A 22,239-nucleotide genomic window follows, 5' to 3' on the forward strand; every position below is an offset into this window, starting at 1 on the left:
TGTAAAAAATGTAATTTTGCATTTGCACAGCCCAGTTGTATCAAAATTGGTGAAACCCCTGGGGGTTTGAAATGTACACTATACCCCTAGATGAATTCCCTGAGGGGTGTAGTTTGCAAAATGGGGTCACTTGTGGGGGGGTTCCACTGTATTGGTGCTTGGGGTGTCTTGCTAATGCGACATAGCACCCACCAAAATTCCACCAGAATCTGAGCTGCAAAATCCAAAAATCACTCCTTCCCTTCTGAGTCCTGCCATGCACCCAAATGGTATTTTTTGGTCACATGTGAGGCATTGCCGTACTCGGGAGAAATTGGGGCACAGATTTTGGGGTGCTTTTTCTCCTTCATACCTTCTGAAAATGAAAAATTTTGAGCCAGAACTGCATTTTTGTGTAAAAAAATGTAATTTTTCATTTTCACTGCCCAGTTGTATCAAAATTGGTGAAACCCCTGGGGGTTTGAAATGTACACTATACCCCTAGATGAATTCCCTGAGGGGTGTAATTTGCAAAATGGGGTCACTTGTGGGGGGGTTCCACTGTATTGGTGCTTGGGGGGTCTTGCTAATGCAACATAGCACCCACCAACATTCCACCAGAATCTGAGCTGCAAAATCCAAAAATCACTCCTTCCTTTCTGAGTCCTGCCATGCACCCAAATGGTATTTTTTGGTCACATGTGAGGCATTGCCGTACTCGGGAGAAATTGGGGCAAAGATTTTGGGGTGCTTTTTCTCCTTCATACCTTCTGAAAATGAAAAATTTTGAGCCAGAACTGCATTTTTGTGTAAAAAATTTAATTTTTCATTTTCACTGCCCAGTTGTACCACAATTGGTGAAACCCCTGGGGGTTTGAAATGTACACTATACCCCTAGATGAATTCCCTGAGGGGTGTAGTTTGCAAAATGGGGTCACTTGTGGGGGGGTTCCTAAATTTTAGCATCTTATGGTGCCTAGAAACCTACATGGTGCCTAAAAAATAATCTCATAAAAAGGAGGCTCCAAAATCAAGTAGGTGCTCCTTCTATTATGAAGCCTGTGGTTTGGTCAACGTGCACACTAGGGCCACATATAGGATATTTATGAAAACAAAAGAATTGGGGGAATCAATTTTTAGTCACATTTCTCTAGTAAAATGTACTGTGTTCCTTAGAAAAATGTATTAAAATTGCAAATCTGCAAAAAAAATGAAATTTTGAAATTTCACCTACACTTTGTTTTAATTCCTGTGAAACACCTAAAGGGTTAACAAACTTCCAAAATGCTGTTTTGAATACTGTGAGGGGTGCAGTTTTTGAAATGGTATCATTTATGGGGGTGTCTCACATACAAGTCCCTCAAAGTCACATCAGAACTGAACTGGTCCCTAAAAAAATCAGTGTTTGAAATTTTCTTGAAAATTTGAGAATTTGCTATTCATATTGTAAGCCTCCTAGTGTCCAAAAAAATTAAAAGGAAGTTGAAATAATGATGGAAACATAAAGTAGACATATGGTCTATGTTAGTTATTAACTATTTTGAGTGGTATGATTATTTGTCTCACAAGCAGAAAATTTAACATTTTGCAAATTGCTAAATTTTCCATTTTTTTACGACATTTTGGTATTTTTCACAAAAAAACACAGACTGTATCGACCCAAATTTACCACTAATTTGAAGTACAATGTGTCACGAAAAAACAATCTCAAAATCACTGGGATAAGTAAAAGCAAAAAAAAGTTATCCCCACTTAAGTGATACATGTCAGATTTGAAAAAAAGGGCTCTGTCAGGAACGCAAAAACTGGCTCTGTCAGGAAGGGGTTAAGTATACTTTCTGTACTATATATAGTCAATGCAGCCCTGTCTACCTGGCTTCGATTTGGGCTGTGTGAGAGTGTGCATCGGGATCGCAAGGTTAAAAAAAACATGTGCGATCTGCATGCAGTTTTGACTAGATAGTCAAAATTGTATGCTGCATTGTACAGAGTGTACACACCATAATTTGGAAGGTTTTGGATCTTACTATAAATAAACATCCTATAACATAAATATTTCTCTGACTTATAAGGTGAAAAATAAATTACCAGAGTAGTGGAACTTTTTAAGGATTTTCCACATTTAACCTATTTCAAAGAGGTTTTCTTCCAAATGTGCTCTCCAGCATGTAATGACATAGTACATTTCACACGACTACTGCTGCTACATGTTCTGTCTCCTGCTGCATGATAATCCCCCAATATAAAGTGCATTCCTTCTGAACTTAATTCTAAGTAAACACTTTTGTATCTTCCAGCCAACATATGCGCTTTAATAGCCTAATAATGTGCCGCAACATCCATGTTCTCACACTAACACAGTGACAACAGCAAGTGTAAAGGCAATTGCTCACCTGGGATTTATGAATAACATGGTTTGCTTCTAGCTGGATAGCAAACTTTACACCTAGCTCAGAGGAAAATGATTCCATTGGGGACAAGGTGCCTGATGTTAGGACAATTGTGCGAACATCGCCACTTAGTTCAGAAAAAGCCTGAAATAATAAAAGGAAAAATAATGGCATTTCAATATGTATATGAAACACACAGCAGTATAGATAAGCACAGTCACATAACTACCTTACTGAGGTACAACACCGATAATCAAGAATTTTTGGCTCCTGCACTGTTCAGGAACACCCAATTTGACTGTTAGTGATACATACAGCAGCATCCCGACGGTTTGCCCTCCCATCGTCTAAGCCTAAATCTCCCAACCCCTAACCAAGCCCTCCTGTAGCTTGACTGAGTACTCCCACATGGATTGGATTATTTGGTGGCCAAACCGCATAGTATTCAGCTGTAGGTCACTCTGAACTACTCACAATCGGGATGACTGGACCCTGTTAGTGCAATCATCTGCTGATATCTGTCAATTGCATTTTGTTTCAGTTGCATTACTGTAATCTAAAGCAGTGGTTCCCAACCTGGGATACTCGTACCACTGGTGGAACTCTTGAGACCGGTTGGGGGTACTTGAAAATAGTATTGGTAATGACGGAAGAAAAAGAAGTCTCCTGATGGCGGTACCATGTTGCGTCACTTCCAATTCCGTCATCAGCGTCTCCTTGTGCTTTTGCCCCACCAGCAATCCACGGTGAGCTACCTGCACTGCCCTCAGACATGAGCATTCATGATATTTGAAATTAAGAGAAGGGGGTTCCCATAAATGATAAGCATAATCAAGGGGTACGGGAGAGGTTGGGAACTGCTGATCTAAAGGATAAAATTTGGACCACTAAAATGTGTACATCTGGTCAGTAACCTACAATAATGCTACCCAATAAAAGAGATCAATTTCCTCTTGATCCAGGTCATAACTATTTCCAGAGACAGTGCTAACTAAATCAGTGTATGATCTGGTCACTTTTAAGTCCAAAGGCAATTACTCGCTACCATACCTCCCAACTTCTGTCCGTATGAAATAGGGACACGCGCCCGAAAAGGGGGCGGGGCGTATGCAAATGAGGGCGCGGCTTATGCTAATTAGCCGCGACCTCATTTTCATACGAGAATAGACGCTGTGCGCATGCGCACAGCATCTATTCTACTAGATTGGGGGTCTCCCAACTGCCACCCCCCGCAGCGGGACAATGCCTGCCGCTGGTGGGACAGCGGGACAGGACCCGAAAATCGGGACTGTCCCTCTAAAATCGTGACAGTTGGGAGGTATGCGCTACTTATACTTCTAGATACTCTGCTTCTTTAGACAGTGTTGACCTTCCTCTTCTCACACAAACCGTACAATCCCTATGTCTTCAGGACACAGCCCTTCCTTGGTTCTCATCCTACAGTAACTACCTAATCGTTCTTTCAGTGTTCGCTTTTCTGATTCCACCTCCTCTTTGCTATCTCTATCATTTGGAGTACATCAGGGCTCTGCTTTTCTCAATCTAAATGACATCTCTTAAGCTAAATCCCTTCTTTTGACATTCTTTATCCTCTGTACATAGACGATACTCAAATCTACGTATCCTCCCTTGATTTGTCACAATCTGTTTCGGACCATGTCATTGAATGCCTTTCTACCATTTCATATTGGATATCATAGTGTTCCGTCTAGGAACTGGGTAGCTAGGGCAGAAAGAAAGGGGCGGACCGGGCCTACTGATGTCACCAAAGGGGGCGTGCCAAGGCCGCAACGTCAGCAAAGGGGACAGGCATGGGCTGCGACATCACCAAAGTGGCCGGGCCGGCCCGCCGACATCAGCAAAGGGGGCGGGCACGGGCTGCATCATCACCAAACTAAAAAAACCAGAGTGGTACAGCGCTGTGCTTAATATATTGTAAATTTATTAAAACAATTTCATGACAACAATATTAAAAAATATATTCAATGTGGCCAACATTGGGACAAACAAGACTAACAAACATAAATTTGAAAGCAAGCTTCCCTCAGATGAGCCCCTTGCAGGTGTTAATAGGGGTAATTAGTAGCAGCATAGAATTAGTTGCAGTTTCTAGAGGGTTAGTATTAGCATAAAGTTATAGGAATTTTTCCCTCTGTTAGTACCGGTAACTTTTGCAAAAAAATCCTTAGAACAGTTCGTGAAAGTGCACTTTCAATGAGATATACTTAAGTGATCATCCGGATAAGCAGCAGGGAATTTGTTTGTAGTCTCCTGAACGGACCTCTCCGACCACCGATTATCGATTGATGGTGGTCCTATCTGAGACTGGTCCGCAGATAATGTCTGGTGCAGCTTCAATCCCAATCCTCTACGCGTTTCTCCGCCTTTAGCTCCGTCAGCGGCTTCCTCATCACCAAACTGCCTGGGCCCCGCCAAAGTAACTGGCCGGCTTCAACTTGGGCTCTGAGCTTCCCCATGCACAACGGCAGCAGGCTGTTATAGCAGAGCACTGCTAGAGGGGCTGGGCGCATTTTGCCCTTTAAAAAGTGGTCAGGGCACGGCACCCTGCTAAAACAACCTATCGGGAACACTAGATCATCTCACCACCTCAAACTGAGTATTTGGAAAAAAATAATTATTTCCACTGACCAATAGCCGTAATCAACTTTTCTCTATCACTATTAAGAACATGACAATAAATTCTAACCCACAAGCTTGCTGTCAGGTCCTCCGGCCGCCGCCGGTTCTGCAGAGCATTGCGCCGCATGCATTACTCACCTGCACGGGCGCTGTACTCCTGGCGGTGCTACACCCGTCACTCAGCGCTTCCCCAACTTGGTGTCACTGGCAGGGACGGCGGTAGGTCCTCTGGGGGTCCGGCTGTTCCCGTGGTCGGCTCCTGGGACAGGCGCCGCCATCTTGCTTGTGGCATTAGGCAGAAGGGAGCAGGGTCTGATATAACCTCTGATTGAAGGTTGGGCCTGTGACATCACTGCCTGGAGGAATAAAAGGCTGGGCCGCCTATCCTCCAATGCTGCTGCTACTTCTGCTTTCTGCTCAGTGTCCTGCTGACAGCCAGTGAGAGTGTACACAGCTCCAGGTCTCTCTGAGTCCTGTTTGCAATCAGAAGCATCTCGTTATCCTTTCAAGTGCCTCCTGAGTTCAGTTTACCTTCCAAGTGTCTCCTGAGTTCCGTTAACCCTTCAAGTGCCTCCTGAGTTCAGTTTACCTTCCAAGTGTCTCCTGAGTTCCGTTAACCCTTCAAGTGCCTCCTGAGTTCCGTTAACCCTTCAAGTGCCTCCTGAGTTCAGTTTACCTTCCAAGTGTCTCCTGAGTTCCGTTAACCCTTCAAGTGCCTCCTGAGTTCCGTTAACCCTTCAAGTGCCTCCTGAGTTCAGTTTATCTTCCAAGTGTCTCCTGAGTTCTGTTAACCCTCCGAGTGTCTCCTGAGTTCTGTTAACCCTCCGAGTGCCTTCTGAATTCAGTTCACGTTTCAAGTGTCTCCTAAGTTCTATTATTATTTCAAGCGTCTCCTGAGTACAGCTATATCCATCTGTTCCAGCACGCGTCCTAATCTCCTTGGAGGCTCCTGATTGGGGGGCCGCGACCTGCTGGGTGGACGCAGCTAAGTCCAAATCCCCTTGCGGGGGTCCCTGGTGAAAACCGCCACTCAGTTAGACTCCGCGCCTCTGATTAGGAGTATAGCCAAACTCCTTGGAGACTCCTATGAGACGCCAGTATATTCGACCAGCAGTTCTTTCTCCACCATTGGCATCCGTGTCAGAATCCACGCTCCCAGTGGATCCACAACAATCCGTTGTGACAGTTAGCAGCAGCCAAATGGATTCCACAACCGGGGTCGATTTTAATACGGAGCTACTGCAAAGAATTGTGGCCCGCCTGGAAGGCTTGGAGGTCTCCCAAGGTCAGCTAACTCAAGGTCTCCAGGATATTGCTCATCGACAAGAAATAATGCAGGCCTCTGTTTCTCGAGAGGTTCCAGTCCAGCCTGCTCCTGATCCGGTCCGAGTGGTAGCCCTGCCGTCAGCATCACCAGGGCATCTACATCTCTCTGCACCCAGCAAATTCGATGGAACCCCAAAATTGTGCAGGGGTTTCCTCAACCAATGCGATGTACAGTTTTCACTCCTGGCATCAAGCTTCCCGACCGACAAGTCCCGAGTTGCCTACATTGTCTCCCTTTTGTCGGGATCAGCTCTGGACTGGGTATCTCCTCTCTGGGAGAGGGACGATCCACTACTCTCCCAGTATGATGAATTTATAACCCAGTTCCGCAGAATCTTCGATGAACCGGGTCGAGCAACTTCAGCTGCTCAGGACATCATGCGGCTAAGGCAAGGGAATCGTCCGGTCGCACAGTATGTGATCCAGTTCCAGACCCTAGCCTCCGAGGTCGCTTGGAATGAAGAAGCACTAGTATCCGCATTCTGGAGTGGACTCTCGGATAGGTTGAAAGACGACCTAGTGTCCCGTGACCTACCCGTCAAGCTAGATGAACTTATTTCACTTTGCAAACAATATATAGGGTGGTGGAGCGCTAATAAAATGCTATGACCAATTGGGTATTACAATTTATTAAGGATAAAAACTGATGTTTCACATAAAAAAGCAATTGCATATAGAAGCAAATTAATATGGCTGGGGTTCAGCCCAATGCTACATATATAAAAACAATGAAGGTGTACAGCCTGATAATGCGTAATTGGGAAATAGCAATAGATTTAAGACAATTTTCTCACTTGTTCCAGAAGTTAGCTCTCAAATTGGGGAAAAGGGGTATGCTCCCAGATGTTGTAGGGAGAACTGGAATGGCGGGTGTCCATAAACCTGACCGGAGATGGTTGTAGCCTGATCCTTGTTTTTGATGGAAACAGTGGTCTCAGTCCTCAAGTTAGAAAAAGTTCCGGTGATTCTCAGGTGGTGGTGTCCCTTTATATAATCCAGTCGTTGTAACTCAAGGGGGGGGGGGGTCCCTTGGGTGGGAAATCGAAAAGAGCGTTTGGTCCAAGTGAGATGATCCTTGTCAAGAGTCCCAGGTAAGTCAGAGCTGTCACACCTGTGACAGCTCTGACTTACCTGGGACTCTTGACAAGGATCATCTCACTTGGACCAAACGCTCTTTTCGATTTCCCACCCAAGGGACCCCCCCACCCCTTGAGTTACAACGACTGGATTATATAAAGGGACACCACCACCTGAGAATCACCGGAACTTTTTCTAACTTGAGGACTGAGACCACTGTTTCCATCAAAAACAAGGATCAGGCTACAACCATCTCCGGTCAGGTTTATGGACACCCGCCATTCCAGTTCTCCCTACAACATCTGGGAGCATACCCCTTTTCCCCAATTTGAGAGCTAACTTCTGGAACAAGTGAGAAAATTGTCTTAAATCTATTGCTATTTCCCAATTACGCATTATCAGGCTGTACACCTTCATTGTTTTTATATATGTAGCATTGGGCTGAACCCCAGCCATATTAATTTGCTTCTATATGCAATTGCTTTTTTATGTGAAACATCAGTTTTTATCCTTAATAAATTGTAATACCCAATTGGTCATAGCATTTTATTAGCGCTCCACCACCCTATATATTGTTTGTTTCTCTTTTGTCTGGGGGCCTGACCTCCCCACGGTGGTAGCAGCTTGCCAAATCGCTCACCTCAAAGCGCCTGTTATATTACTCCACCTAGGTGGCGTAATAATTGCAAGTGTTATTTCACTTTGCAATAAAATTGACTTGAGGTTCAGAGAGCGTCAGGCGGAGAGATCTCGAGGGGATCGTTACAGGAGCACTCCTCCACCACTACTTCAGGTCTCCTCACCCGCAACAGTCGACGAGCCTATGCAGATAAATCGGGCTCGACTCACTCCCCAAGAGCGACAGCGTCGTTTCCAAGAGAGACTTTGTTTGTACTGCGGACAGGCCGGTCATCAAGTGTCTCAATGTACCCTTCGCACCAGTCGAGTAACCCAGGGCAAAGAGAAAGAGGTAAGATTGGGCCAACTCTCTACCTCCTCCACAATGCCCGATTCCGTCATTGAAGTGCAACTTTCTTTCGCAGGTCAGACGTTGATGATCCAAGCCCTTCTGGACTCCGGAGCTGCCGGGAACTTTATTTCTGCCAATTTTGTTGAATTACATTCTTTACCCATTAAAGCAATTGAAAATCCACTACGTCTGACTGCAGTTGATGGGAGTTACATCCCGAACGGGTTAATTGAGTCTTGTACGACACCGCTGTCACTGGGTATAGGGGCACTCCATCGAGAGAGTATAGAATTTTTTGTTATCCCTCAAACCACTTTTCCTTTGGTTTTGGGTCTGCCGTGGCTTCAGAAACATAATCCACAGATTGACTGGTCAGCTATGCAAATTGTAGCCTGGGGTCCATCTTGCTCTCAAGGTTGTTTAATGAAAGTGGTACCTCTACAGTCAGTTTCCTCTGATAAGAAGAGTCAAATTCCTGCTCCCTATCAGTCCTTTGCTGATGTTTTCAACAAACAAGCAGCTAATATCCTGCCTCCCCATCGTGAGTGGGACTGTCCCATTGATCTGGTTCCAGGAGGGATGCCTCCACGTGGTCGGATATATCCCCTATCCATCCCTGAAACCCAAGCAATGAGTGACTACATCTCTGAGAATCTACAGAAGGGATTCATCCGTCCTTCTTCGTCCCCGGCCGGAGCGGGGTTCTTCTTCGTCAAGAAGAAAGATGGAACCCTAAGACCCTGCATAGACTACCGAGGTCTGAATGATATAACAATAAAAAATAAATACCCATTGCCCCTGATTCCGGAACTCTTTGATCGCATTAAGGGAGCAGTTGTCTTTTCCAAATTAGACTTAAGAGGGGCTTACAATCTCATTCGTATCAGAGAGGGGGACGAGTGGAAAACGGCCTTTAACACCAGGGACGGCCATTACGAATATTTGGTCATGCCGTTCGGCCTCAGCAATGCCCCCGCAGTCTTTCAGAATTTTGTGAATGAAATCTTTAGGGACCTACTGTATCTGTCCGTTGTAGTATATTTGGACGACATCCTCATATTCTCCAAAGATTTAGAGTCCCATCGGTCACAAGTGAAGGAGGTTCTTCAACGACTTCGAAATAATCACCTATATTGTAAACTTGAAAAATGCATCTTTGAGCAAGCCTCCGTACCCTTTCTGGGATACATAATTTCTGGTCAAGGCCTACAAATGGATCCAGAGAAGGTTCAGGCGATTCTAAACTGGACTCAGCCCACTACTCTACGAGCAGTGCAGCGATTCTTAGGATTCGCCAACTACTATCGGAAATTTATCCGGGGTTTCTCCACCATCGTTGCACCCATCACCGCTCTAACTCGGAAGGCAGCCAATCCGGCTGTTTGGTCTGCTCAGGCACTATTCGCTTTCCAACAGTTGAAACAGGCCTTCATCTCTGCTCCTGTTCTCCACCAGCCAGATCTTGCAAGACCTTTTATTTTGGAAGTGGACGCTTCCTCTGAGGCTGTAGGAGCCATTCTGTCTCAAAAATATGAAGATGGGTCCACACATCCATGTGGGTTTTTCTCCCGAAGGTTTTTACCCGCTGAAAAAAATTACGCAATCGGGGAACAGGAACTTCTGGCGATCAAGTTAGCACTTGAGGAGTGGCGATACCTCCTCGAAGGAGCTCAGTTTCCCATCCAGATCTACACGGACCATAAAAACTTGATCTATCTCCAAAACGCCCGATGCCTTAACCCACGACTGGCGAGGTGGGCGATGTTCTTCACCCGCTTCAACTTTAAGCTTTCCTTTCGTCCGGGTTCCCAGAACACTAAAGCAGATGCCTTATCCCGCTCTTGTTCTCCTGATGCTGAGGAGAGACAGCCATATCCTATTCTGGATTCCTCTGTCTTCGCGGCTACCAGAATAGTCAATATTCCAAGAGGCAAGACTTATGTAGGGCCTTCCCTCCGAAAGAAATTACTCCATTGGGCCCACTACTCCAAGTTTTCCGGGCATCCTGGTGCAAGAAAAACCTTAGAATTCCTCCAAAGGAAATATTGGTGGTCAACGATAAGAACCGATGTGCAGGACTTCGTATCTTCATGTCCAGTGTGTGCCCGACATAAAACCTCACGCCAACCCTCTGTAGGGAAACTTCTACCCCTTCCAGTTCCTGCGAAACCATGGACCCATATAGCCATGGATTTCATTACGGATCTACCTCCCTCTAATGGCTACAATACTATATGGGTGGTCATCGACCGTTTTTCCAAAATGGCTCACTTCATCCCTTTGAAGGGACTTCCCAGTGCACCAACTTTGGCACACCTTTTCATAACCCAGATCTTTCGTTTACATGGCTTACCACTTGAAATCATATCTGACCGGGGTGTCCAGTTTGTAGCCCGATTCTGGAGGTCTCTTTGTTCCGTCTTCCAAATTAAATTAAAATTCTCTACAGCCTACCACCCTCAGACCAACGGTCAGACTGAAAGAGTTAATCAGGATTTGGAGAAGTTCATCCGACTCTACCTATCATCCTCACAGGACAATTGGCTTGAACTCCTACCCTGGGCAGAGTTCGCTCACAATAACACCTATCACTCTTCCAGCCGAACCACTCCTTTCTTCACTGTTTATGGGATCAACCCTCGTGTCCCAGACTTTTCCAAACTCCCTGGTAATGAATTACCTGCAGTTCAATCTTCTGTAAAATTTTTTGCAAACATTTGGAAAAATGTACAAAAAGCCTTACAACAGGCCTCCAGTAGGTACAAACTCAGTGCTGATCGGAGAAGAAGTGCTGCTCCACCTTATAAAGTTGGTGATCGTGTCTGGCTATCAACTCGGCATATTCGTCTCAAGGTTCCATCCATGAAATTGGCTCCTCGCTACATTGGACCCTATGTAATCCAAAAAATAATCAATCCTGTAGCCGTTCGGCTGAAGCTACCATCTTCCTTACGAATCTCCAATTCATTTCATGTTTCACTCTTAAAACCTTTAATTCTCAATCAGTTTCGAAAAACTCCACCTGGAAGGTCCGGTATCCGAGTACAACAGGATGTAGAATTCGAAGTAAAACAAATATTGGATGTTAGACGACGACAGGGGAAGGTACAATTTCTAGTGGACTGGAAGGGATACGGTCCTGAAGAAAGAATGTGGATCGATGCTTCCAATATTCATGCACCTCGTTTGATTGAAAGTTTTTGGAAAAATAATCCTAAGAAGTGTCCGGTGTCCACTCATAAAAGAGGGGGTACTGTCAGGTCCTCTGGCCGCCGCCGGTTCTGCAGAGCATTGCGCCGCATGCATTACTCACCTGCACGGGCGCTGTACTCCTGGCGGTGCTACACCCGTCACTCAGCGCTTCCCCAACTTGGTGTCACTGGCAGGGACGGCGGTAGGTCCTCTGGGGGTCCGGCTGTTCCCGTGGTCGGCTCCTGGGACAGGCGCCGCCATCTTGCTTGTGGCATTAGGCAGAAGGGAGCAGGGTCTGATATAACCTCTGATTGAGGGTTGGGCCTGTGACATCACTGCCTGGAGGAATAAAAGGCTGGGCCGCCTATCCTCCAATGCTGCTGCTACTTCTGCTTTCTGCTCAGTGTCCTGCTGACAGCCAGTGAGAGTGTACACAGCTCCAGGTCTCTCTGAGTCCTGTTTGCAATCAGAAGCATCTCGTTATCCTTTCAAGTGCCTCCTGAGTTCAGTTTACCTTCCAAGTGTCTCCTGAGTTCCGTTAACCCTTCAAGTGCCTCCTGAGTTCACTTTACCTTCCAAGTGTCTCCTGAGTTCCGTTAACCCTTCAAGTGCCTCCTGAGTTCCGTTAACCCTTCAAGTGCCTCCTGAGTTCAGTTTACCTTCCAAGTGTCTCCTGAGTTCCGTTAACCCTTCAAGTGCCTCCTGAGTTCCGTTAACCCTTCAAGTGCCTCCTGAGTTCAGTTTATCTTCCAAGTGTCTCCTGAGTTCTGTTAACCCTCCGAGTGTCTCCTGAGTTCTGTTAACCCTCCGAGTGCCTTCTGAATTCAGTTCACGTTTCAAGTGTCTCCTAAGTTCTATTATTATTTCAAGCGTCTCCTGAGTACAGCTATATCCATCTGTTCCAGCACGCGTCCTAATCTCCTTGGAGGCTCCTGATTGGGGGGCCGCGACCTGCTGGGTGGACGCAGCTAAGTCCAAATCCCCTTGCAGGGGTCCCTGGTGAAAACCGCCACTCAGTTAGACTCCGCGCCTCTGATTAGGAGTATAGCCAAACTCCTTGGAGACTCCTATGAGACGCCAGTATATTCGACCAGCAGTTCTTTCTCCACCACTGGCATCCGTGTCAGAATCCACGCTCCCAGTGGATCCACAACAATCCGTTGTGACACTTGCTACCTACAGTAAGTGTCATGCTTTACTCTGAACTGTACTTTGTTTATCACATTTATTAGGTCTCAAAAGAATGCTACAAGCATTTAAAAATCATATCTAAAATACACCCATAACAAGACACTGCTAAAACACTTATCCATGCTCACATCATCTCCTGCATTGATTATTGTAATAGTCGCCTTGCTTGTCTTCTCAATGAGGACTATCACCACTACAATCCATCATGAATGCAGCTGCGAGGCTAATCTTCATTGCCTGCATAAAATACTTTTAAATTACATACAAGGCCATAAGCGAAACTTCACTAATGTACATCCCTTCTCTAATCTCAAAATAGCTCACAACCAGACCTCTTCGATATTCGCAAGATCTACGTCTCTCAGCCACACGCATTATTCTCTCCTAATAACGATTACAGTTTTTTATCACGGGTTCCAATTATAAATATAAATAAGTATAAATGAAACTTGATACACTATATAAGAAACTGAAAAATAATTATAGACCCACATGATGACAAAGCTAGAAAGCTTATTAAAAGATTTTCAAAAGTAACAGTGCAACTTTAACACAGTATGTTATACAGACAGTTTAACAAACATCAACTTCAGTGTTCTGAGTATTACATTTAGCATCTTCAAACTTCTAACACATATACAGCTTCACTAAACTGAATTAAAAGCAAATATACATATAAAAGCTTAGAGTCTTGTCTGCACCAAAGAATCTTCTCTGTGCCGGAGTATGGGGCATAGAGTCGACAAGGAGAAGGTCAACATGCATCAAGGTCAAAACACCTGAACGCCAACATTGGGTGAGGTGGACAGGATCATTAGGTCAACAGTCAAAAGGTCATTGTGGGGTTTTTCACAGTTTTTTATTACAGATGTTGAGGCAGTCGACATGGACGCTAAAAACCTGCACCGTGCCCGCTCGCTATGCTCGGCACACTATTTTTTTCTCCGACCATGCCCTAGTGCATGGTAGGGCACGAAATACCGCCTGTCGGCACATGTTGGCTCAAAAAAACATGAGAAGTCCCATGTCGACCTAGCATGTATGGACCTAATGATCCTGTCCACCTAACCCCATGTCGACCTTCAGATGTGACAACCATGATGCATATCGACCTTCAGTGGTTCGACCCAATGCATGTTGATTTTCCCATTGTCGACCTAGTGATCGTATCCCCTGTGCAGCTACTTTTCCATGGATTCTGTGGCTCGTCTCATGGCAGTGGCTGAGGTGTGGGTATGCGGCTTTAAGTGAGATGTAATGAGAAGCCACAGTCACTATAGAACACTTGCAAAATAATCACAAAATACTTATGGAAAATACAAACTTGAAATAAAAAAACTTAAAATTTAAAATACAGCAATTTCAACTTATTTAACATGTATTTATAAAAGACAATATAACCCTTCTAATACGCTTCCAGTTATGTTATGTATTTGAATGATGTAGAACATTCACAATATAGCATTTTTCCTCTAAAAGTGTCAGAAGAAATCTTTGGGATGAAGGTAATCAAAAAATAAGGACTATGCCAGCTCACACAATATTTTTTTGTGGCTAGTTTACAAAGCAATGCCCATATCACTGGCAACTGCTATATATATATATATATATATATATATATATATATATATATATATATATATATATATAGCTAGGGTTCTCTCAAAGAGACGCAAGCACTCTCCACTTTATCAAAGAATGATACTTTTTGATAAAAATAAAGTTAGTTTTTATTTTCAACATAACATGTCAAGTAAATCCTGATTTCACCATAGCCCCGACGTTTCGGTCCTAAAGAAAATGGACCTTTATCAAGGAGAGTTTTAGTGGTGAATAAAGGTGAGGATAAAGCTTCAGGAATGATACGTGTAAACCAGCATAGGTGCAGTGGGTGAGTCTCACCTTTATTCACCACTAAAACGCTCCTTGATAAAGGTCCATTTTCTTTAGGACCGAAACGTCGGGGCTATGGTGAAATCAGGATTTACTTGACATGTTATGTTGAAAATAAAAACTAACTTTATTTTTATCAAAAAGTATCATTCTTTGATAAAGTGGAGAGTGCTTGCGTCTCTTTGAGAGAACCCTAGCTACATATTGGAGGACGGATTCCTGTCTGGACTCCTTCGCATGCACCCCACAGCTGATCTATCACCCCCAGTGTGAGTGCGGTCTTTCCCTGGAGTATATATATATATATATATATATATATATATATATATATATATATATATATATATATATATATATATATATATATACACATACATACATACATACATACACACACGCTGTATATTACTGACCAAATTCAGTTCACAAATATAAAAAGCATTGTCCATTCTTGTGGCAATTTTTATTACAGCGCAGCCCTAAATCTGGTTGCCAGTGTATAAAAGGGAACTTTGTTTTGGTTAGTAAATGACATAGACATCCACAAATTGGTAGTTTGTGTATAAAACACACCCTTATCATGTGGCCAGGACACAGAGCAAACCTTCCCATCTGAAGGTCAACATGGCTTAGGTTGAAACCTGAATTAGGTTGAAATGCTTAAGACATGGATAAACACAAGCATTAGGTCGACAATGGTTAGGTCAACAGTCAATTCCATTAACAAAACAATTATAAATTCCATTAACAAAACAATTATAAATGTAAAACTTAAATTATGACCATACAGTAAATGGAATATATCTTACCACAGCTGGGTTCAGACACCAGAAATTCAGAGTGTACACCAGGGTCTTCTGACGAACACTTCTACGATTTTTAGGTCTTGCAAAGAATCCATTTTCATCTACACTATCTTGGCGGTTTGTCCATGTGTAAGACTGCTGCAATGCAACTCGGTAATCTTCTGCAAACCTAATGAGATATTTGAAAAGAAAAAAAATCTTCAAAATGAAGTATTGACCATTAAAATTAGTCGACCAAAGCAAAAAAATGGACATCATTTACCCTTTATGTCCATGAATAATGATAAATCTATATTCGTAAACTCCACAGACGGAGCTGACAAAATAAAATTAGTCGGTAATTCCGTTATTAAAACAGATGACGATAATAACATTAGGAATTATTAGCAAACCTATGATTCATCTTAATAACTCTGATATATGATGTATTTTAGATTTGTGGTTCTTTGAGAAACTTAAAAGACAAAATGGCAAGTGTCTCCGGTTCTGCGCTCTCTTTGGCTGCCGAACAAAGTTATACGGAAGGAGAATTCCCAACTCCTAAAAACAATCGAATTTGTAAACACAGGATATATAACTTAATACCGGCGCCCGGGTGGGTGCAGTATCTTAGCAGTACATAAGGTGTTTAAACAGGTGATATATACAGCAAAAAGATACTTCCTTTTAAAACATAGATTTTTTCATGATCCTCAGATCCAGAATTCCCCACAGGGTGTAACAATCCAATATGCAAAGAGAAGAAGGGCGTATAATAGTGAAGCCAGTTTTATTACATAAAAAGCACAGAATAACATACTTTAAAAAAACACACTTTAAAAACAAAAGTTTCCAGTTCACAGGGTGCAAAAGGTACTAATTACCAAAGATGGTATCAGAAATGGTGGTTAGTCAGTTCAAGCGCATAAACCAATATTCACCAGTCCAATGCCCGGGTGACCGGTCTGGGAACGTCAGGTCCACGGTAATAGTCCTTTGGTCTGCCTGGTCTTAACTCCAAATGCCACCAGTACTCCGCCAACGCGTTTTGACCCAGAGAGATGTGGGTCTTTCTCAAGGCTTGTGTGGACACAAGCCTTGAGAAAGATCCACATCTCTCTGGGTCAAAACGCGTTGGCGGAGTACTGGTGGCATTTGAAGTTCCAGACCAGGCAGACCAAAGGACTATTACCGTGGACCTGACGTTCCCAGACCGGTCACCCGGGCATTGGACTGGTGAATATTGGTTTATGCGCTTGAACTGACTAACCACCATTTCTGATACCATCTTTGGTAATTAGTACCTTTTGCACCCTGTGAACTGGAAACTTTTGTTTTTAAAGTGTGTTTTTTTAAAGTATGTTATTCTGTGCTTTTTATGTAATAAAACTGGCTTCACTATTATAAGCCCTTCTTCTCTTTGCATATTGGATTGTTACACCCTGTGGGGAATTCTGAATCATCTGGATCTGAGGATCATGAAAAAATCTATGTTTTAAAAGGAAGTATCTTTTTGCTGTATATATCACCTGTTTAAACACCTTATGTACTGCTAAGATACTGCACCCACCCCGGGCGCCGGTATTAAGTTATATATCCTGTGTTTACATCTTTGAGAAACTATCATAGGAATGCTGGGATTGCAAAAGATAAACAATATTTGCCATTCAATGTCAACTGCATATTCATGCTGAAATTCTCCAGTTTCGACATATCTGAAAGCTGCTCTATTACATTGGAGGTCTGGTAATTGTGAAGGCCATTAAAAATGATTGTCATGTTTGTGGAAACAACTTAAGGTGATGTGTGTTTTGTGACATGGAGTGTTATGGTGTTGGAAACCGCAAGATAATATTGGCAGACTGAGAACACGTGTAAACTATCCATAAAGTATTGAACATGACCATGAAGATTGTGACATTAAAATAAAGGTCAAGAGGTATTGTCCTCCAAACGATTTCCACTTTTAAGTGGCATCCTACGCATTTAAAATGTCGGAATACTTTTAAATAGCTATCTCTCCCAAATTTTCAGTCCAATTTTCCTCATTTACTGGCCAGGCTTCAGGTGGATCTTGTTAACTGGGGTGGGAAACAGTTATCATGGATAGGCAGAGTAGGAGTTATTAAAAATAAATGTATTACCTAGAAACCTGTATCTCCTTCAAACTTTGCCAATAGCTATCCCCAGATCTTAGTTTTCCACTCTCCCAAGTAAGATTAGGGATTTTATTTAGGCAGGGCGCAAGCCCAGATTTAAACATGAAGTTCTATATAGAAGGAAGCATCAAGGGAAACTTCAATTACCACATCTTTTTTCATATTATCAAGCGGTACTTATCACAAGAATAATGGAATGGAGCCATAAGCTAGATATAAAGCAGTGGGTTGATATTGAACTAGCTGCGGTACTTACTTCACTAAGTCACCTTGGCTAACTCGGATCCCCTTGGTTCAACACCTACTCGTTGGACCTACTTTTACTTGCTTGCGTCGCCTATGTTCCTAACCTCTCCTCTCACCGCCCCCATTGCCACTTACGCCGCTATTTAATAATCCAGAGTTTCTGCCAGGTATCCAGTATTTGTCGTTTAGTTTACAGCAAGATAAAAGGTATTCTGAAGGTAAATCAACTATGGTGCTTCCTCGGGTATATTCGTTTCCCTAATGTACAAACTAATTGGTATTTACCAAATAAAGAAATTATATACACCGTTTGAGAACTTAGACCTCTCCTGGACCTACCCTCTTCATTCCCTCTTGTCAGTTTATAAACTGTTATTTGATCTGCCCTTTCCTTCTCAACCTAAATTTATTAGAGACTGGGAGTTGGACATAGAGGGGTTGGTAGGTGAGGATGATTGAAAGGAAATCTTTAGCAATACCTTCTCTTCTACAGTCAATGTCCTAACACTGGAAACGTACTATAAGGTTCTCACTCTGTGGTACTCCAGGGTAAATTTTTGCAATGATACCAAACACTTGTTGGAGATGTTTGGCAGAGATTGGTACACCTATGCATATTTGGTGGAAATGACCGCTACAATTATTCTTAATGAGGATTTCCCATTTAATGCAAGTTTTTGGCTACTGAATTTATTACGCAGGCCTCGCCCGCAATTAAAGACTCTGTTGCGCCATATTCTTAGTGCTTTAAAAGGCAGTCATCCCAGTCCACTGGAAATCCAATCTTGTTCCCAGTATGAAATAACGGTCTGGACCATTATATGGTTATGGATGATCTTACGTCAACCCTAGAGCAGAAAATACAAGATTTCACAGCTATATGTGTCCATGGTTGATTTACAAAGAGTCTGACCATTATAAATCTCTTCACACGTAGGTGATTGCAATATAGAAATATTTTTATTAGGTCACTTCTGGCTGTGTGTTGTGGGAGAAGAGAGACCCTGTTCTTGTTCTTTCTTCTTTTTCTGTTACTCTTTCATTTGCTCTGTGATCTGTTCTGTATTCTTGGTTTGTTTTGTTTTACTGACAACAGTATATCCATCTATTAACTAAAGCCTATTGACTTTGGATAATACATTTTTTTCCTGTGTCCTGCAGTTTTCATTTTGGAAATATCTAGATTTATCACACTAAAAGGTGCGGGTTGTGAAATTGTCCGACCTCCTGACCTGGGGCCTCCTTCCTCGTATGGTAGGGGATGGGCACCGTTGCCCAGACATCTCCTAGTGGCGGGCAGTGTGGTCAAAATATTCAGCAGCCGTGCCTGGCCATCCGGCAAAATGCCGCTACAAACTCCAGCCTCCCAGCCGCCATTCAGACAGCCCCCGCTGCCTGCCACTATGAGTTGCCCATCCCCCGCCACCACCAGATGGCTGGACCCCGCCATCCCCTAGCACTCGCCCCGTTCCGACGGAGCTCCCCGCTGCCGTCCGCCACCTCCCCATCGAATGTGATTTATTGCATTTAGAAATGGCATGTCAAGTGCCAGATCCCGGGGAGGCTCTGGGCAAACTGGTCCGACTTGTCCTTAGGACAAATCGGTCCAGTGTATGGGGGCCTTAAGTCTTAACTTGTTCTATTTATTATCTTACATGAGTGTCCAATATTGTAAGCGTTACTATAATATGTTGTGTGAGTTCCTAGCTCTGAGTTTCAACATGTACTGTTGTATACCTTCTTCAAAATCTTCAATAAAAACGATTTGCAAAAAAAAAAAAGCTCAAGAAGTATTAAATGGGCAAGAAAACATTCCACCAACTGCCTGGACCCTTGACAAGAGGTAGGATGGATCAATGGAGCCATGCTGACCCTATAATGTTAATGTGGCGATAGAGATTGAGATTCATCACATTCATGCAACATTTTCCCAATGTTCAAATATCCACATTTAGTGGTCCTGTGTCCACTGTAGCCTCAGTTTCTTGTTCTTCGCGAACAGGAGTGGAACCCAGGGTAATCTTATGCTGATTCAAGGTTTGACATGCAATATATTCAGAAGATGCTCTTCTACATTCCACTGTTATAATGTATTTTACTTTGCCATCCTCCTTCCTTTCAGCTCAAACAAAATTGGCCATCCTCATTGTACCTCTGTCATTAAAATGGCACTAATGCCCACAGAACTATTACAAACGGGTTAATTTTTTTGTTTTTTCTCATCATTCTTGGTAAGCTCTAGGAACGTTTTTACACAATACAGAAAATCAGAAGTTTTTGAGGTACACAAAGCCCTACAATCATTAAATGTTCACATTCACTTTGTCCAAATTCATGTCTGCATGCTTTGAGTTGCTGCCAAATGATTGGCTGATTAGATATTTGCATTAAAAAGCAGATTTACATGTGTGCCTAATTAAAAGACCACTAAGTGTACAGCAAGTCAACAATGACAAATTGCTTGTGGGTTATTCTGAGTTCCCTACTATGAGCTACTTATTTTTACTTGGACTCAGAATAACCAATTTTTCATCCTTTGATATGCAATGTGGTGTCCCAACTACTATCCACAGACTTTCCACTAACCTGCTGTTTTGACGAAACAGGTAATCCAGTACAAGGAACAACCCTTTCATAACCATTTGTGTTTGGGGGCTGACTGTTGGCACTTTCACTAGAGCTTCCTGTCCATTCAGCATAGTTGTCTTTTCCTCTTTCTCAACCACAGCTGCAAGATTGCTCTACATGAAAACCGAGGAGAAAGTTTGGTCAAAATTAAAAAGTGTAAGCTGCAGTGAGACACCATTAAACAAATACGGTTATTGCAGCAATATAGACGTTCAGACAGAAGGATCGCGGATTGAATACCCCCTTAAACATGTTCTAGATTTCCAAGTACAGCTAATAATACATCACTTAAGATTAACATTTTCCTACATTGTGTCTTTTTACTGATGTGTACCACCATTAATGATGCCATTATGATCTACAAAATATATGGCGAACTTGGAAGAAAAGTTATACTAGGCAAATAATAATCCTGGGAAATCACGAAATATAAAAAAAAAATAATAATTGCAGAACACTCACAAGAGTATAGTTTTACATTTTTTATATGGTACAAACAGAAAGGCCGAAATATATCAAAGAGTCAATTAAGAAAATCCAACAAAAAATATTCTAAAATCAAATATTGCATATTTATAGTGATTTATAATATAATTTTTAAAGGTTTGCTGCATTAATTTTTTAAAAATGTTAAATGCACTTTGAAAAGTGAGTGCTGGGCCTGTTTGTTTTTCATGGTCCTTAAAGAGACCTCTTTCAGCTTACGCTACCAGCATAAGACTACAATGATTCTACCTGCCACAACCGTTTTACAGTTTACAAAGTAAAAAATATTCTAGACCTACCTGAAGAAGAGGGAAAGTTGCATTGGTTATGCCCATGTCATGAAAAATGGAAAGAATGTCTTTACCATTCCATACTTTGCATGAAGATTCATATTCTCTTTCTACCAACTGGCCAATACATTCCTTTATCCAACTTGCAAATGAAAAAAAAATTAAACGTTACTTTATAATACATACAGCACATGAATATATAATAAAACATTTTTTTAACACATGACGTCAGCAGGGGGAGCCGCTCATTACATATTCACTGCACACTGGTCTCGCTCATTACATATGCACGAGCGGGACCAGCGCAGTGGCTCCCCTCCACCGTATCCCCTGCCAGCTCTCCTGGGGGGGCAGCTTCTGCTGCCTGTGTCCCCGGGAGCCCTCCTTCTCCCCCACCATTGTCTGGTGTGGGAGGGAGGCTTTCATCTTCCTGCCTTGCGCCTCCAACCCGGCTCCCTGCGGCATTTTCCGGAGGGGTTAAAAATCGCAGTCAGGGGCAACGAGCCCCTGAGGCATTGAATAGGGGGAGAGGAAAGGCTGGCAGCAATTTCTCCAGCCCTGTGGAACACGGCGAATGTGCAGCCAATCCTAAGCAGAATTCGCTGCACATAGCGATTAAGCTCATTAAATACTGCCCTTTGAGAGCCAACGTTGCTGTGAGAGATCCTCAAAATATCCGCTAAAAATGCCAGCGCCGCTCACAGCAAAACATCAATTAATTTACTTAGCTGTATTTATATTGATCAATAATTTAAAAAAAAAACCAGTCGCTGTGAGCAATGCTGATATTTTTAGAGGATATTTTGAGGATCTCTCAGAGCAACGTTGGCACTCAAAGGGTAAAATATTCTATGGCTGTAAGCAAACATTTTTATATCACTAAATAGGTCAATATGCTGAACTTACTGATGGTTTAAAAAGGTCTCTACATAAAAAATGGGTGAAATTTCACAGAGAGAAGGGGAAGTTTTATTAAATTGAGATTAT

General features: G+C 42.9%; 1 protein-coding gene across 3 annotated transcripts in view; it reads right to left on the reverse strand.

The window, feature by feature from the left end:
* The window catches only part of BRIP1 (BRCA1 interacting DNA helicase 1), a 274,827-nt gene that overhangs the window by 168,535 nt on the left and 84,053 nt on the right, over positions 1-22,239 (reverse strand). For all 3 annotated transcript variants that reach the window (XM_083173748.1, XM_083173749.1, XM_083173750.1), the window contains exons 10-13: positions 21,262-21,394; positions 20,435-20,589; positions 15,468-15,633; positions 2,373-2,513 (exon numbers count right to left, since the gene is read on the reverse strand). In XM_083173748.1, the coding sequence (XP_083029874.1) occupies positions 2,373-2,513; positions 15,468-15,633; positions 20,435-20,589; positions 21,262-21,394 (595 nt within the window). The remainder of the gene's footprint in view (positions 1-2,372; positions 2,514-15,467; positions 15,634-20,434; positions 20,590-21,261; positions 21,395-22,239) is intronic.

The sequence above is a fragment of the Crinia signifera genome, chromosome 2 (assembly GCF_055691185.1).
Source record: "Crinia signifera chromosome 2, ASM5569118v1, whole genome shotgun sequence".
Taxonomy (NCBI): Eukaryota; Metazoa; Chordata; class Amphibia; order Anura; family Myobatrachidae; genus Crinia; species Crinia signifera.